Here is a 13,430-nt window from a genome sequence, read left to right as displayed (position 1 = left end):
AAATACTTTGTTGATAAATATGTTACAGAACCCTGAATAGTAGAAGCCCCATTTTTTTTTTCGAAAGTTTTTTTTCCATAATCTATAAAATACCATGCGAAATGAGACAATGGCAACTTTGTTAGCTAATCCAGGAACATATTGTTTTGATAATCAGTTACAAGGATAATCTAAAAGTTAATTTTTACAATAATGATAATTTTGAAGTGCCAAATTATGTCAATTTCACTAAAAATGATTTTAAGAATTAATTCTTACAGAATTAACCGATATTTTTGGTTAAACTTATCCTTTTTCTGTAAGATATTTTCTAAGCAGTACTATACTGTTCAACTAAGAAACATAGGCTTGGGTTTAAAGGCTTTTTCATTTCAAGGAAACTAATCGTGACTCTTGGTCCACTTTATAGAATATAACATTTGAATGATCAGTTTTATTTATTACTTTTATTTCAGAAAGATTTTTTCAATTGTATAAAATGTGTTTTATTGCATTAACCTTTGTTAGAGGTATTTTTTTAAAATCCACTAGGAATGTTCCTATAATATATATCATTAAAAAACATTACAAAGTAAATTCCATCAGCCAGAGCTAGTTTATATTAATATAGCTAGGTTTCCAATTCTACATGTAGAGGTGACATGGACCAATAAATTTTTATCACGACAGTGGTATTTAAGTGAGTTAAAATGAGGTCAGTCTCATCCGTAGTTTTACTAAATTTTCAAGGTCACGTGACCTCTATTGTTGCTGATAAACTTGGGGTAGAATGTGACCTGCTTTCCAACTGTTGGTTGAGTGTAAAAAGAATTAAGCATGTTTTTCAAGTGGGTTATTCAAGAAATAATGCATGCAAGCTATTAATATATTACAATTGTGTTAGCTTTGTCTAACAGCGGGTAAATAGAACAGCCACACACACGGCATACCCACCCTCGCTTCTTCTATGCTAATGCTCAGGATGAAATACGAATATCTCGGCATAGGCCATGTTCAAATATATCAACAAATCAATGGGATCCATGGATTATTTTGGATTATTTCTTAAATCAGGTTCCGTTTAAAATTATATACAGTAAAAGTTACGGTTTAATTAACGAACGCACCTTTTAAGAATTTGAGATTCATCATTTTCATTAGAATTTATCTCTAGCTGGTACAGTTTGACGATCGATCTATTTGTAAGTCCCAATTGTGTTCAATATATTGCCCATCTCCCCACACCATCTCCACTGCGCACAAGGTCCTCGATAATATCAATATTCCATATAGTTCTAGGTGAGTCATCATGGATCTCTACGATGTTTTCCATCTTTATCCTCTGTAGATTATTTCCAATGGCTCAGTGAAATTCCTGTAGTGATGTTTTAGATACTCCTTCTTCTATCTCGTCCAAAAGTGTTAATTCTTGTTGTTGTTTTTAACGCTTTAGTGCATAAGCAGAAGTTAGTGTTTTCTTGCACTTTTACGTTCGCTATGGTCATTTGAAGGATACGAAAGTACTTTAATATTTGGACATACAAAAAATGGCAAGTACATTATTGGTCGGTCATTCAGTGTAACGGGTTTGTACTTATATTTTCTTTAGCGAAGTTTTGTGCGTTCAAAAGTCGTTCAAACCATTCTCCGTACCAAAGTGCTATAAGAAATGGTATGTTGAAAAATGGAAATTTGATATCATAACTTTTCATTTTGGTTATACTTAAAAGTTCTGAAAGGTTTTCCTAAAATCAAGGAAATGGTCTGGATATGAAGCGGATATTTAGTTACGGTAGCATCCTTTCTCTCATGGTCACTACTATATGCATAATATGCAGGCATTTTCTAACAGCAAATTATATGTAAGGAAAAAAGAAAGCATCAGTATACCACTGTTCAAATACATAATCCATTGAGAGAGAAAAAAACGGGTAATAAACTAAAACCGAGGGAAACACATCAACTATAAGAGGAAAACAACGGAACGACAGAAACACTGAACAGCAATAAAAATTAATAAACGCCAACATAGATAGAAACGGACTGTATAATAACAACAACCATATTCCGGAACTGGTACAGGACATTTTTTTTAAAGTTATGGATTGAATCTGCTTTTCTCGTTAGCCAAATCTCCCGCTGATATGGCAATGTTGAAAAATACAGTTAAAATGACAACACTACTTGACAGGAATACAGTACAAACAAACGAAAAAACACTCAGCACTGAGAAATACATATTAAATGAATGATATAATATTACAACATGTAAACTGCAGATAAAAGAACATTCGTTTAATGTACAAAACCTTAACTCACGGTTTATCCCTTTAACATTCTACAATAACATACCAAATATAAAATAAACAAGTAAAACAGCTTACAAAATACGAACATATTATATTCTCTACACTACACTTGCACACAATCTCATCACAAACAAGTTTTTATATTTAATTCAACGGTGTTTAGAAAAACCTATTTGGAATATTATAATATGCTGTAACTCGTGTAACGATATTTCTGTAACAAAAAAAGTTAAGAATGCCATGCTGAATAGTAATTGAAGGTACAGAGATTAAAACTTTTTACGCAAGACGCCTGTTTTGTCTACATAATGTTGGCATTGCACATTGGTGTGTAGACCGATGTGCACCAGACGTACAAAGAAAATTTACTAAGTCCGTATACATTAGGTGCACGCGAGAAAAACGCTGAATAAACTTTAGACGAGCGTTGCACACGTTTGAAGTACGTCGAAATGCAAAGGTTTTAGCTTGGTGAACGCTATAAAAAAATTCATTACGTTTGTAAATTGTATATTTGTTCGCTACACGCACGTAAACATACGTTACAAGATTAGTTTGAGACAACAATATACGCTTGTTAAACGTTATAATTCGAGGCAAATTTCAAACAGCAAACAAAATGTCATCTAGCTCTAGCGTTTGTCAATCGTATGCCTGCTCGCTACGTACTATATACGATACAAACGCTTTGAAAACGCTACAGATAAGTTTGAGACATGTTTAGAACACGTTGTATACGCCTCAATATCGTTCGACTTTTACCTTGACGTATGCAGAGCGTGTTTGTAATAAACACCACACAATTACACGTCCCAAAAACACACCGAAAGCACGGATAATCGTCCCAGATACGACCGAGACGCGTCTCAAATACGTCCAAGGGAATTTTTTCCTTCGAAGCGTGCATTTCAACTACGTTAGACATTAGACTACGTTTACGCTTCTAGTACGCCCTAAAAACTCTTAAAGCTCGTTGTGCACACGATACAGATATGAATGAAAGTTGAATGCGTCCAAAATAACTAGCGTATTAGAAGCGTTCATGTTTTTTACCACGCCCGGCCTACGACGGTGCTAAACGCTGACATGTGACGCTAGTATTATATACACTTTTAGTACGACATAAACACGTGTAAAGCTCGCGTGCACACTATCCAGATGTAATTTTAACAAGTTGAATGCGACCAACATTACTAGCATATTGGCAGCGTACATTGTTTTTTACCACGCCCGGCGTACGTCGGTTCTATACGCTGATCTGTGACGCCGTTATACGACTCATCAGTGACGCTCAGATCAAATTTTTTATAAAGACAAATAATACAAAGTTGAAGAGCATTGAGGACCCAAAGCTCAAAGAAAGTTGGTGCCAAATACAGCTATTGTAATCTATGCCTAGGATCAGAAAATCCTAAGTTCTTCGAAACATTCAAATGTTTGTAAACAGTTAATCAATAAAAATTACAATTTAATTGGTGTTCATGTCAACACCGAAGTGATGACTACTTGGCTCGTGATAACCTCGGGTGAAATGTGACGATACGATTGAAATTTTAAATGTTGTCCTGCAGGGTTGAGTTCAATATCGTAGCGGCTACATAGTGCTATGTAGATTTTGACTATTGCACGTATAACTATATACTAGTTGGTACATATATATATTGATAGCAGCTACGTAGCCGATACGATATTGAACTCAACCCTGGACAACATATATGTCATTGATAAAAGTTATCGACAGATAGTAAATATTTCTGTGGGAACTATGTGCGCGCGTTTAATAGCAAATTTGTTTCAGTATTGCTTTGAATCACAGATTAAGGCCAAACTCTGTAAAGACAAGTCTTGGTTACATTTGGTTGGCATATTCAACCATACGTACCGTTACCTTGATAAATTGTTTTCGCTAAATGGTCCACTATGGAACGCTATAGCTGCCTTATGATAAGCATACCCATACCTATGAGGTTAGAGATATGTCAGATATGTCATGAAGCAAATGTTCTATACTATAACGATATTTGGCTATAATGCTCTTGTCAATTTGCTATATCACTAAGATCAATTTATATACTATAAAGACACTTTGGTATAACATGGAGCTGTGACGAAGTCATTAATGAATAAATATATTTTATTACGTAATTACAAAGTCAAGAAAGATTCTAAAGTTCAAATGTTCAAATGTTCACAAACTGTCTTTAGAGTTGAATTGTTCGAATGTTCAATATCTCACACGGGCACGTGATCGTATAGTTTCAATCCTGATGGAGTACGTTTGGATATTGAGTGCATATGTTCCAGTCTACCCACGAGGGGGGAGACCTTCGCGGAATCTCCGGTACCAATTTCTTGTACCAATCTGTCCTTCTTCCAAGTCCAAAGCTGGATCTTATATAGTCCAGTTGTCCATAAACATTGGCCCATAGCTAATTGGCCGGTTACGTAGAAGTCTGGATGTTAAATAATTCTAGTCTATGGTTAATTGTCAAACTATGCAATTAACCCCTGAAGGATGCATGTTATTTCACAGTAGACATGGTCAATTATTGGCTGCAGGGTATATGTCTATAATATTTGAACAGATCGTTATTTAGTGTCCAAAGAGTACATTTCATTGAATGTTCGGTTATGCTGTAATTAATTCCTTTTTAATGAATTTCCTAATTAATACTCCAGTAATTATAATAATAATTAATGATATGAAACATAATTGTGTTACAGAGCTACCTTTTCATACTGTTCTGTGATTTCACTTTGTTATGAAGATAACATTTCATACTATAAAGATATCTTGACTATTTCGTCACTACAGTATATTATAACGATCCATTTGTAGACAATACAATCATCTCGATATAATATGAAACAATTTTGGCATACTATTATGTCATATCACTATCTTATAAAGACATATTCTAATATCTAGCTAAAAATTCTTATATCACGAGGTGTCATCTATATACTAGTAGACTATTTGAATACACTATAATACCATTTCATCATACCATGAGACCATTTCAACATACCATAGATCAAATGCTATCATAAGGCAGCTGTGGAGTTCCATAGTCAACAGTTCACTAAAGATACTAACATAATGTACCTTTTTTCTATTTAGAGATATCTTGATCTCTATATAACATGATACATAAGGATCCTACTGCCTGTCAATACTTTTATTTTGGCAAGTCCAAGTACTCTCTAATCTTACTTTCGTGTTCAATTGACCTGTTGACACATTTTGTAATGGATTTCTGTTATTCAATGTTTATTTTTTTTGTGTAATATCTGGTCTCGGTATATTATATGTACCGTCTATGATTGTATTTAGTACGACGAAAACAATACTTTCGTACTCGTACTCTAAACACCAAATTTATTGATTTGTAAATATATGACTACTTCCGTAATCCTAACAACAATTTTTTTTTAAACTTACCTGTCTACGTTGGGTTTTTTTGCGCCATTTTGACTTAGTCCTGATGTTGTGTTTTTCGTTTTATTTCATAGAGATTAGACTTTTGGTTTTCCTGTTTGAATTATTTGACATGAGTCATTTTTGGCTCTTTTTAAATTGCTGTTCAGTAAGAACAACGACTCCGTAATGAAGACCGTTCTCTTTGACCTACAATTGTTAATTTTTTACACAACGTGACTTGGATGGAGTGTTGTCTTATTGGAATTCATACCATATCTTCTTGTTTATATATACTTGATTTATTTCATACATTTTAATTTTGTCAATAGTATATCTGTACATGATTGTTTTATTGACAGTTAGAGAAATCAAGACAACATCTACAAGAACATTGAGAATAGATTGTGTGTATTTGAAATACAAGTCACAGCCTTTAAGTACGGCCATATTCATGATATCAATATACTTACTTATGTAACTCAAAGTTGAACCAGGGTTACTAGATGATGACCCAGCAGCATTTGTTGCTCTGCATATATAAGTACCAGAATCACCAGGTTGAAAGTTGAGTACAGTCAAATAATGTTCTTGTGCTGATCCAACTGTATATTTATTGCGATTTGTTGTATTTAGTATTAATTGTTGAGTGCTTTCAGCTAGTTTAAACAGCCAGGTAATGCATGTTAATGCTGGTGTTCCAGTCACATTACAGGAAATGTTCTTACTTTTCTCTTTGGCAACGTTAGAAGTCCGAGGAGTAACATGAACAGATAAAAGTCCTTTAAAAGAAATCTACGATATATGAATTAACCCCTTATCCTTTAAAAAAAAATGTTATCCATCATTCAAAATATGTTCAACGTACTGTCTCATACTAGTTATATTTATAATGTTATATGTAACTACTTCAAACGAATTTAAATAAGTTAAGTCGAATGATCTTAAGAGCTCTGGTTCTGATTTTTGTGTTACAAACGTATTAAACTATTTATGAATAAGTCCAAACAATTTTCGATTTGATTCTCCTTTAAGAAGATCACACATAAATATCTGATATATATGATGAAAGGGTTGATTTCTCTCAAAACTGAGTCATGTGAAACGTAGCTTGACACTCTATGTTATAAATATAATCATGCTGAGGAATTTCGAAAGACAGTGGGGTGCTCATTTTCGCCATAACTTTCCATGTTTTCTGCAGTTTATGTTCAGGTATTTATGTTTTGATGTATACTGATATTTCTATATGAAGATAACATCAAAAACAAAATATTCTTAGCTTGAAAATGTGTTTCTTTGCAAAAAAATCATCTGAAAAGTTCGATTAAAGGCTATTTGAAATTTCCGAATGTTTTGTCAATGGGGGACACATATTCGCCGTTTTTACACAACTATTTAAAACCAATTACCTGCAGCTTTAAACAATATTTATAATTTCATTATAGATGAATAGCAGCCATTTCAAAGGTGTAAGGAACTGAAATTTAAGGCAAGCAGTCAAAGAATTACTAATAAATACTTCTTTGAAATCATTTTTTTATTCAGGAAATTGGTTGAAAATCGTCTGTTTTTCGGTCCTTTGCGGTAACTGCCGAAATTTTGTCTAAGTTTTAAAAAATATTCAAATTTGTTATAATCTTATAATTTACCGGCATATTTCTTCCGTTTTACTTATCCTTATAAGTTTTTACACCTCAAAATCATCAAACGAGGAAATTGTGTCCCCGGCGAATATGAGCGCCCCATTCTACTTGATCGATATTTAAAATTTAGGAAACCAAATCCTGATTAAGCATGTAGAGATATTCTTTGAAGATACTATAATTACTAACCTCCAATAATTGTTAGAGTTGCAGTGTTACTGTTGCTTGTTCCTACTTCATTTCTAGCAACACAAATGTATGTTCCCGCATTAGCTGTTGCAGCAAAATTAATCGTTAATGACGGAATTGTAGGACTACTACCTTGGTACCCTACATCTCCATTGTAAATCTTTAGTACTTGATTATCAGTACTTCTCTGCCAGTATACTTCACTCACTGCAGGGCTAGCAGAGGAGATATTACAATAAATTACCACTTGATTTCCATATGCTGCTATATAGATAGTAGGAGAAATCTCGATTACAGGAAAACCTTTAAAACAATGTAAAAGATAAGGACTATTCTGATGTACCGTTTTGTTTACACTACAATAAAAACATATATATTAAAACACACAAGACACAACGGGTCAACAAAGACTATCTATCTCGTGTGCATTCTCATATATTGAATAACAGCAGTGTATACATATAGAGAAGCTGCTTATTGAAATTTGAATTTCGAATAAAAATAAACATAAACAAACCAAAAAAATAACGACGATAAGTTAAACACTTTATAGAAAACTAATGACTGATCGAGCAATACAAACCCAATTCAAAACTGACTCTAGTATAAAGTTTGAAATACATCTAATATTTTGATATACCAACCATCTTCATTGACACAGCATGACATTTTTTTTATTCGATCGGTTTTTTCGGATAATTATAATCATATAGAAATGTACCATCGACAATACCTAAACTTTTTTAAAAGGATTCTAACTTGGAACAGATACATTAAAAATAGTTTACCCATAGATTTCTTAAATACTCAATCTATACAAGAAAACTATAAGAAAAAGATTACATTTTTTTATTAATTCTGTTGTAATTTTAACCCCCTTTCAGTTGGCTAGTCATGAAAAAAATGAAATTAACACGTTATTAATGAAAACGTCTGTAGCGCTTTTCTGGATTTTCCTTCATCAGGTACACTTAAACAGAATATTTCAAAGACAATAAGAACTCAAACAATCAAAGAGCTACATATCCAAAAAGGTTAAAAAAAATCGCCAATTCCATCTGAGGCCAACCCCTCCGAAAGGAGTTGAAAACTCTTTTTTTCCAAAACATTCGAAATCTATTTACGGACAATTTAAGAAAAGATCATTTTAAATCATGTTACTGCTGAAGTTTTAACTACTGAGCTGATGATACCCTCGAGGACTGATAGTTTATCAGCAAAGGTATCATTCTAGACAGTGCTGTGAAAAAATGAAAACAAAAGATATTAATTTCATGCTTCAGACGCGCTTTTTTTAATTTACCCTCATAAGTTGACCATGTTAACCTGGTTTTTTTTACCAATTAAGGAAATATGATAGACAATACTCGATACACATTAATTCACCAGTGCGGAAAAGTGACCATTGCTTCTAATTTTAGACTTTTTGTTGTTATTTGAATAATGAGAAAACTAAGGACGATCGTCTTTCAAATGTTAGAGGTAACTTTGAGCTTTTTTATGAAAGTTTTAACAACATTGACTGGGATTTTGTAAAAAATAATAAAGGCATTGATTAAATGTTGAAATGTTTCTCTTCTATAATTTCGATAGATATTGATAAGTTTATTCCTAAGAAACGAACTGACAGGAAATGTGTAAGCCAATAGTTTTGGATGTATAGAGCTCATAAGTCTGCATTTGTAAAAAATGCAAATCATGGTCAAAAATAAATATTATAGAAATTACTTCATTGAACTTGTCATGTTCAAAATATGTAAGAGAGGGACGAAAGATACCCTAAACTCATAAATCAAAAATAAACTGACAACGCCATGGCTAAAAATGAAAAAAGACAAACAGACAAACAATTATACACATGACACAACATAGAAAACTAAAGAATAAACAACACGAACCCCACCAAAAACTAGGGGTGATCTCAGGTGCTCCGGAAGGGTAAGCAAATCCTGCTCCACATGTGGAACCCGTCGTGTTGCTTATGTGATAACAAATCCGGTAAATAGTCTTATTCGGTAGGTCACATTCATGAAAGGGAAGGGGATTGTATTTGCGACGTAATGAACATATCCGATATCATTTGTGAAACAGTTATTCCATAACGGTCAACCAACTCGTGATGGCGTCCGTAAAACATGGAACAGTGGTGTAACAGAACAATATGAAACATAATGCCAATTTCTTGCATAACTATGTGTTTCACTCCAGATGTAAACAGAGTTTAAAATATGATACTCACAAAACAATTGGTTGTACTTCTTTATTTTGTGTCTTGTTGAAGACTGGCCAATGCCCTCTTTATGTCGTTTGGTTGCTTTTCGTTCACTTACACATACACGCATGTCATTTATTGATATTAAAAGGAATGAAATACTACAATGTAGATTATTTTGACTAACTTTTATCAAGATAAATATTAATATACATGTAACGTATTTCGGGTCGAAAAAAGTCTTTATGGAAAGTATAAATGTTTGAAAATTCACTTGCCATAATGTTGAACCTTACAAAACATGTGCAAGTTCAGTTATCAATTAGACGTCGTTTTGTCAATACATAATATAAAAAATTTAAATTGGACGTCGATTTGTGAATGTAACGTCAGATTTGGACTTTGAGGTACGGACGTCAATAAGAGGCCGGACGTCGATCTGTGTCTAATATATTTATCCTGAAAATGACCCAAAACATCGTTATACCATGTAAGATGATTCCGAAAATTGTATTGCTTTATCTAGGTGAAAAAAGCACACAGAGTGAATTGTTCGTCCACAGTTTTATATGCTACACGTGTTAGGTCTTCGGACCTTTAAAAAGATATTCGTAAATTAAACGTCATGATTCATAGACAATAATAATGCATTGACTTGACATATCAACGATATAAGGATGAGGCTTAGAAACGGGGAAATACGAGGCTGTGCCGAGCATTTTCCCCGTTTCGGGCCGAATCCTTATATCGTTGATATGTCAAGTCAATGCACTATTATTGTCTTTATACTGCAATCTAAAAAAAACATTTTCAATTGTTGTTTAGTGTGTTAATGTTATTTATTTGATTTAAATATTGGGAAAATCCCCCTTTAAAAAGGCCTCATATCACACAGGCGGAGAAATATACAACACGATGAAATGTACATCATTATCTGTTGAAAACTGCAAACAACAGACTAAAATATCGACAATAAACATAAAACATAATGATTTATAGGTTGCAAACAAAAAATATTAATAAGTGAAATATGTTTTCCCAAAACTTGTAAAAGAAACAAGTTTGAGTCGTTAAACGCATCGTTGTTTACATTGGAAACAAGAACAGGTTGAAGAGGTCGTATGAATAATTAAATATAATTTCGACAATTTCTATTAAATATTCATGAGGAAAAGTGATATCAGGTCAGTGACTGTATATGACATAGAAATATACGGTCAACGCATTTTACTGCTCAAATAGAACGAGTGACGTATAAAAGTCTACAAAACGTTATACGGTATGGATGATATTAACTTGATGAAACTATTTACTTTAGTACCATCTAATACAACTAGAGGCCACTCTTGAAAACTATTTTAGGAAGAGAGTAAGACGACACATATAATCTAAATACTTTTGTTCTATTAGAGTATTAGATCAGTGGAATAACTTGTCAGATTTCACAGTGACGACGTGGACTTTTAAAAGTGTCCGAGTTACATGGCGAAAACTGCAGTCCGTATTAATTTATAAGTTCGTGTTAATTGTTAAGCTGCGCACACCTATATAAATTTTTATTTGTTTGATCAGTATAGTATTAATAATATGAAAATCCTACTTCCTGTTACGTTAAGTGTTGTTGTTGGGTTATTTTTGCTTGTTCCGAATATATTTCTGGCCTTGCAGCTGTATATTCCTTCGTCCATTATAGTCACATTGTTGATGATCAAAGATGGACTAGTATTTCTTGAGCCTGAATACTTTCCATTGAAAGTTGAAACAGCAATAGGGTCTGTCACTTCGCCTTCTTTATTGTTGAAGGTCCACTGAACTTCCTGTAAGGGACTGTGTGGTGAGCTAACTGTACAACCCAGAATAATTGGTTTTCCAATAATCTGAGTATATGATGACAGAGGAATATTTGTTACAGGTTCTCCCGCTACAATGAAATGTTAAGAAGTTCACATTGAAGCGTATAGTATAGCATTGAGATATAATAACTGTTCTAGTTCAAACTGATAGGAAGTGTTGCATAATAATTATTTATATCAGACTTTCTAAGAATCAGTTTAATTAATTTGTGGATTTTCAATTTAAAATTATTTGTATTACTCTCTTTCATTTATCATATGTATATCAAAGACAAAATCTGATACACAAAGAAAATTAATTACCCTATGTTCAACTAAAACGGCCATCCTTGTTTTCATAATGACACCAAAATAATAAATTTAATTGAGTAAAACAATTATATCAGTCCTGCATAAGATCACTCTAAAATGTACACTGGTTGTTTATTCTGCTTTTGCAAATGTTCACTATGATGATTGAGATTGGAATAAAAAATATCCTTTTATGACAGACAATGGCCATCAACGATTAATCTGAATCTGGTCAATCGTATTCAAATTGTATACATCTGATATGTAAAAGATGTAATAGGACTGTGTTCAAGCCTTATATTGTGTATACATCTTAAATGCTGTCAAGCGAATAGTATTTTTATCAAATGCATAATTAAATATTTGAACTTAATACTTTATTCTCTTTGAAAGGACGGCAAATAAATATTTTAAAATTAGCAAGTTGCCATACAGTTGAACAAAAGTTGCCATAAAGTAAATTTGTCAACACGAGCAAGTTGCCGTACCCTAAGTGTAGACTTTATTTTTTATGGTAAATATTCTTAAAAAACATCTTTTTGACAACAAATGTCAGTAAATATGATGCCACACTATAATAATCTAAAAACGTGTCTGGAAAAATAATGAAAAACAGTTCAATATCTTGCCAAATCTTTCCAAATCTTGACAGAGAACGATCGACCTCGAATTTTTCAGGTACTAAGTGGCAAGTTTAAAAGTATAACACAAAATCTTGTCTTAATTTTGTACTTATCGGCCTAATAATTTAAAGAATTATATATCAGAAAATCTTTTCTTAAGCGACATCATCATCAAACGAATGGAAAAGCTTTAAATTCAATGAATTCTTAACTTGTTTACTTTTTTTCTATTTCTCTCCACTTCGTTAGTACCCAATTTCCAGTGGCGATGATACACAGTGTTATCGTTTCTGAGAAATAGCAATAACAAGCAAAAGTAAAACTTTTATATTGACCTGAAATGTAGACCTCATTTTTGTCTACAAACCCTAAAGCAGTGTGCTCTTGTTTTTACCGACCTGCATATTAGTTCACTTGAGAAATACTCTATCACTAGCTTTCTACGGAGAAAACATATAGTTATAATTATCCTTAAAATTAACGTTTTGGTATATCAATGATATCTTTCAACTTAATAATTCGACATTTTGTGACTTTTTTTTCTATCCCATCCATAACATTGTCTTTATCATATATTAAACAAGAAGATGCAGTATGATTGCCAATGAGACGCCTCTCCACATGTGTGTAGGGAAAAGGAATATCTTTGGTTAGCATGCTTGCTAGCTCAACTATGAAGTCGTTATTAGGTTAGGTAAACTACCCTTCTTTAAGTGTAGACCAGTCCAACAAATAACCAATATGTCTGTCGGACTAGTCTACCACTTACAGTATTACATCTTCCTACACACTCAATGTAATCGGTTGAAATCCTTGTTAATGTATAGAAAAATTGACAATGAAGGGCGGTTTAGAACTACACTAGAATGTGTATATTGTGTCATGATATGCTTGAGAGAGTGTTGCTTTG

At 32.8% G+C, this 13,430-nt stretch overlaps 1 protein-coding gene across 1 annotated transcript in view; it reads right to left on the bottom strand.

The window, feature by feature from the left end:
• The window catches only part of LOC139525072 (roundabout homolog 2-like), a 34,861-nt gene that overhangs the window by 14,196 nt on the left and 7,235 nt on the right, over nt 1-13,430 (bottom strand). Inside the window, exons 3-5 of the mRNA XM_071320251.1 lie at nt 11,354-11,674; nt 7,542-7,844; nt 6,180-6,488 (exon numbers count right to left, since the gene is read on the bottom strand). Coding sequence (XP_071176352.1) covers nt 6,180-6,488; nt 7,542-7,844; nt 11,354-11,674 — 933 coding nt within the window. The remainder of the gene's footprint in view (nt 1-6,179; nt 6,489-7,541; nt 7,845-11,353; nt 11,675-13,430) is intronic.

Source organism: Mytilus edulis, chromosome 5, assembly GCF_963676685.1.
Source record: "Mytilus edulis chromosome 5, xbMytEdul2.2, whole genome shotgun sequence".
NCBI lineage: Eukaryota > Metazoa > Mollusca > Bivalvia > Mytilida > Mytilidae > Mytilus > Mytilus edulis.
Note: the sequence above shows the minus strand (reverse complement) of the source record. Positions and strands in the feature narration are given on the sequence as shown.